The sequence below is a fragment of the Cricetulus griseus genome, chromosome 6 (genome assembly GCF_003668045.3).
Source record: "Cricetulus griseus strain 17A/GY chromosome 6, alternate assembly CriGri-PICRH-1.0, whole genome shotgun sequence".
In the NCBI taxonomy this organism is placed as follows: Eukaryota; Metazoa; Chordata; class Mammalia; order Rodentia; family Cricetidae; genus Cricetulus; species Cricetulus griseus.
The window spans coordinates 71,368,349-71,374,348 of NC_048599.1; the positions used below are offsets into that span (position 1 = coordinate 71,368,349).

The 6,000-nt window shown below is 36.1% G+C and overlaps 1 protein-coding gene across 1 annotated transcript in view; it reads right to left on the bottom strand.

Annotated features, from left to right (window-relative positions):
* The window catches only part of Dcdc1 (doublecortin domain containing 1), a 62,542-nt gene extending 59,363 nt beyond the window's left edge, over positions 1-3,179 (bottom strand). The window contains exon 1 of the mRNA XM_035446859.1: positions 3,144-3,179. Coding sequence (XP_035302750.1) covers positions 3,144-3,179 — 36 coding nt within the window. The remainder of the gene's footprint in view (positions 1-3,143) is intronic.
* Between the last annotated feature and the right edge of the window lie 2,821 nt (positions 3,180-6,000).

Sequence of the window (6,000 nt, forward strand, 5' to 3'; positions counted from 1 at the left end):
TCTGTGTTCAGGCCATCCTCCAGCACAGCTGCATTGTCAGGAGACCCTTGATGGGCCCAGTGCTCCCTTAAGTGGATAATCCCCTTGCTTTCCTTTTTACTCATCTCATACATAGAGATGTGTCGGATCAGAAGTCAGTCAATACTCCAGCTTCCCCACAGTATTGGCCCCCATGTTGTTTGTCAGTGACAACCAAATCTTCAATTCTCTAGCTTGTTCATTTCAGGTGTGTTTCCCTCCCTTTCCTTTCTTTAAAATTGTTTCTTAGTTTGCCTGACATTTCAGAGGACTGTACGTCATTGGTAAAAGAGTTCCTGTTCCATATGTAGACACAGTGCCCTGCCTAATATCTTCAGATCCCCATTATGTATGCCTTTTATCATCTTTGGTCACTGAAAAAAGTCATATCTCAACAGATTAATAAAACACGAACATTTACTTTTCTTCTATTATTGGTCTATCCAAATACATGCTGTGGTGATAATTTGCTTGTACAAATAAAGCTTGTCTGAAGGTTAAAGGACAGAGCTTGCCACTAGTTAACCATAGAGGTCAGGAGGTCTGTACAGACAGATAAGAAGTGAGATAGCTGGGCAGAAACAGGAAGTGAGATGGCTGGGCAGAGACAAGAAGTGAGATGATTGGGCAAAGAGAGGATATAAGCAGGAAGAAACAGGAACTCTCTTTTCCCCTGGGAAACTAATGAGGGAAAGCTGGCTTTGGCTTCTTCCTTCTTCTCTCTGATCTCTCAGCATTTTCCTCAATATCTGACTCTGGGCTTTTTTTTTTTGTTTATACCAATTAAGAACTCCATTTACAGAAAGTATTTTAACTCTGCAGCTTTAAGATCATTATCTTGTAATGCATACCAAAATCTCAAGCCTCTTTAAACTCTCTAACTCTATAATGTTTTCATCCTTGAGTAGGAAAAATTCATTACTCCTTGTCTTTGAAGATGTAGAACTGTATTTTTCAATTTATAACTTTTCAAGGTTTGAGAAAATAAGGTGAGAATTCATTCCTATAAACTATTCCTAAATAAACTAAACAATTCCTAAATAAAATAAACAAACTAAAACTATTGGTTTATTTAGAATAAACCCAAAGAATATATAAGTTCTCCATTTTTAATCAGATTGAATATGTTTTAAAACACTGATGTTATTGTATACAGGAAATTTTGTAGTTTATTAACTACATTTTATTAGATGTTATAGTTTCCTTTTAGGATAAATAGTATCTGAAATGTGGTGACAGCAAGGAGTGATTCTCAGACCAGCTGTCAGTATTTTTCAGCATATATGCAGCCTTAGACACTGTGAAGATAACTTTATATTTCCATAGTGTTTGCATTTCTTACCTTTTCTGTTTTTCATCATTGTATCTTGAATAGCTCTTGTCATGAAATTAAAAGAACTGGACACTCACTTAGTTCAGTGATTGTTAGATGGTTTTCCTAGATTCGATATTGTACTTAATTTTCAGGTCCAGTCAGGCTCTCAAGCCTGACTCACTTTTCCTCAACACTCAACATTTACTGTTTGGACACACTTGTATGTGAATTTCGTCTCTCTGCTCACTTCACTCTCTATTCATCACCTTGGCCTCCTTTAATGCTTTATTTTCTCTTCTCTTGCAGTCTATACTTAAACTGTAAGATTTGGGGGTCAGAGATCATATCTATTTCCCTATTCTCCTTCTGGACACTTAAATACATTACAAACAATAGATAGAACATAAACTTGGAGATCAAATCAGGAATAAAATTAATGAACACATGCCAAAGGCTTCTAAATTCCACAATATGAATGTCAAACTTCCAAACCAATTATGTGAAGAAGGATATGGAAATATGGGTCTTTCAAATGAAATGGACACAGACTTGAGGTGAAATGGGTTGTATTTAATTTGAGTTCCCTGCTTGCTAAGTACTTTCTTCCCCAAACATTTCAAGAAGCAGCGGGACCCCCAAAAAACAGTCATTTTGAAGATGCAGTCCATCCATCTGACTCTAGCTAATTTAATGCCTCAGTTCTTTCTCTTCATTTTACAAGTAAGGGTCAAAGAATTTGGGGGTATAGTCTGACACTCAAAGGGCAAAGTAAAGGCATTTTTAGATAGGTGACACCTATCTATTAGGTACTAACTAAATGAAAGGCATGCAGGCCTAAAGGAAAGTAACCTTACAGGGAGGACCTGAGATGTACAGTGAAAACTTTAGGAGAAGTGGAAATACATAGTGACAGCATGCAAAAAGTTAATATCTTGTGGAGATTTTATTGATAAAACTTAAACATACGGCAATAAGTAATTCCTCATATCAGAAATCATAAGTTTGACATTAGCTATTCCAATATTCCTATTACTTGAGAGAAGACAAAACATGTTTACTGACTTTGCATTTTGTTAATTTATTTATGCAATTTGGAATGTTCAGAGTAATTAAAATAATACTATCCCCTCCCAAAGAATGGAAATAGAAAGAACAATGTACAAACCAGTAAATGAAGAAACCTATCAGGACAAAAACGCCCCAATAAAAGAATAAAAGCCTGGGGTGAAGGGAAGATAAGGCATGAAAAAACAAAAAGACAATAGAAATTCAGGTACATGTGTAGTTAGGATAGACAAGGGTGATGTCAGGCCAACTTGCTAAGTTGATTATTGGGCCCATTCCAAGAATATGCAAAACCAAAGAGTAAAATGATGGAAAGAAAACATACTAGACATATAATGACCAATATTTTGGAATGCTTTTAATGTCATCGAATATTGATACTTTTATTAGAAGTAGACAGTGTTTCTACATAATGACAAATTTGACTATAATATACTATCTGATCATATGTGTGCCTAAAACCTGTGTTTCAAAGTATATGAAGCAAAATTTGAGGGATTACAAGAAAAATCCATATCAATTTATTTCCACAGTGAAAGATTTATGTACCTCTTTTCAGTAATCAACAGAAATAACGAGTTTTTTTTTAATATTGAAATTCAAAATGTACATGGCATTTTCAGAAGGCTGACCAGATACTGGCACACACACACACACACACCACACACACACACACACACACACACACATATATATATATATATATATATATATATATATATATATATATGCTAAGTTATACAACCTCATTAAGCTGGCCACTAGGAAGGACTGGCCACATGTACATGAGCTTGTTCCACAGAGGATTCTCAACTTTGGAGTGTCTCCACTGGCCAGGTTTTCTTATCCCTTTATGCTTTATGGCCCACCTAAAATGAAACAGAAAATGAAATGGGGATGTAGCAACTTTAAATGTCATTCCAGATTACTGATTTTCATTGAATATCTGCTATGTACTGGGAAAAGACTTCAGTTTGAGTTGAGATCCCCAGACTGCCCATTTGCTATTTACAAGAATACAAATGAAAGCAATTTAGAAATAAATGAACTAATTGTAAAAAAGAAGGAAACTAATTAAGCTGAGCCAAAGTTGTCAATGCATAACAGAAAAAACCTGAGGCCAAAGACAAAGTACAATAAGTGTCATTACAATGACAATGACATAATAATAATACAGAGATAGAAAAACCACTGAAAATAGAAAAATTCAGTGAAACTCCTAAATGGCAAAGAAGAGCTAATATGTACATACTTATTGTGGGAAAAATTATGACATTATTATTACCAGCAGATTTCAAGCTATTAGGTGAGTCTTAATTATTTGTGTGTCTCTTTGTCTCTCTCTCTCTTTCTCTCTGTATGTTTATAGTACTGAGCATTGAATCCAGGGCCTCACTCATGCTAGGCAAGTCTTAAGCCTATAATCTTTAAGCAATAAGGCACACACCTGTTACTCCAGCACTCAGGAGGCTGGGACAGGAGGATTACAATTCCAGGCAGGGATAGACAGCAAGATCCTATCTTGAAAACCAATAATTAATTAAAATATCCCATCGTTGAAATTAGTAAATGAAACTATTACTATTTATACATCTTATAGTCTGCCTACAGAGAATATCTTTCTCAACAATTACTATAGTATTGGTAATATTTGTCTCATACAGAAAAAGTAAACTTCAACATAGCCACATACGGTACAGTGTATGTATGTATCAGTACAAGCCTGATAACTTAAATTTGGATCCTTAGAACCCACATAAAAGCTGGACATAATAGACTGTGTCTGTAAGTCCAACACTTCTACAGTAGCCCTTGTCTGTAAGCCCAGCAATCCTACAGTAGCCCTTTTCTTGTAAGCCCAGCAATCCTACAGAAATGAGAGCTGTATCCAGGGTACTCCCAGAGGCTTGTAGCCCAGCTAACTGGAGTATATAATGCAGCAGCAAATGGGAAAAACCCCCACCTCAAGTGTAAGTGGGGGACCGACACCCAAGGGTGTTATCTGACCTATACACATACACACTGAGGCATGTATATGCCCTCACACATGAACAAATGCATACACAAAATAAACATACATGTACATGCATATATATACAAAAATAGTCAAAACCTTTTTTAAATTTACATGTATCATGGTAAATCACACACACACACACACACACACACACACACACACACACACACATACACACACACATGCACACACAAAGTTCAAATTTTATAATATCATCAATATAATATTTTTAAAAGCAAAGTATCTTTCTCAAAATGTTATTTTACCATTTGTAGGAAAAATGGCCAATAGTTATTTGGTAAGCAGTTAAAATTATGTCTGTGAAAACTTATAAGGTATACCTAGAATTACAGCCAAAGTAAATTGATACTTAAAGGGCTGTTTGTGAGTTAAATAGAGGGGCTGGCAAGTTAAGAGCATTGTTGTTCTTCCTAAGTACCTGAGTTCAAGTCTCAGCATCCACATGACTCCTTACAGCCATTTGTAGGTAGTTGCAGTTCCAGAGAATCCAATGGCCTCTAGGGTCACTGTACACATGTGGAGCACAGACATACATGCAAGCAGAACACCCATATACACAAAATAAAGTTAAATAAATCTAACTAATAAAAGACTTAAAGAAGGCAAGCCAATAAAGCACTCTATTAAATAATTATATTTTAAAAATTTGAAATGTTCCCATAAAAAAATAGGTGGAAAGAAATGATATTCAAATAGAACTAAACATTTTAGAAAATAAAAACATTCAGTAGAAATGAGTAAATGAACACTTGCAATTAAAGATACATGGATAGAAAGGAAAACTGTATGACTCGAGGTGTTTTTAAATAAAAATAGTGAAATCTCTAATTGTTTGTGGTTTCTTAAATTTCCAAATTAGTTTTCAATGTAAGTGTCCTTTTAAATATTAAGTATGAAAAATGATTACTTTTAAGAAACCAGAAATCTTACATCTCTTGCAAATAAGTACAAATTAATACAATTGCAACAAAGATAAAAATTGAAAATTAAACTAAACATTTGCTGTAGAAAAGATTAAAAGTGAGGGTAGAATGTGTATGTGAATAGTACTGGTGTAAGAATTCTGGTAAGTAGGAGAAAGTACAGTCCTGCCCAAGCTCCATGACAGACTGAACCAGTAAAGAGGATTCACATGCAAGCCAGGGTCTGCCCCGGGCTCCAAGGAGAAAACATAGGCCTGCCTGATGGCACAGGCACTATTATGAGTAAATGTATGGAATGGTATGGGAGAGGAGAGAGAGAGAGAGAGAGAGAGAGAGAGAGAGAGAGAGAGAGAGAGAGAGAGAGAGAGAGAGAGAGAGAGAGAGAGATTTACGTCCTGTGGACAGGGACATATCTGAATAAGTGAAAGCGGTGAAGAACAGACTGAGGTAGGTGGCTTGGGAGAGCTGTTCCCATACAACATAGCTCATCAGCTGCAGCACGCAGGAGAGCAGCCCCTGCACCGCTCCTGGGCATCAAAATAGAGCTGGCCTTGCTGTGAACTGGCTGACACTGAGAGCATGAAAGCAGGAGAACTGGCCCGACCTTCGCTCATTTCTGCAAGGGATGAACTAGACAAGGT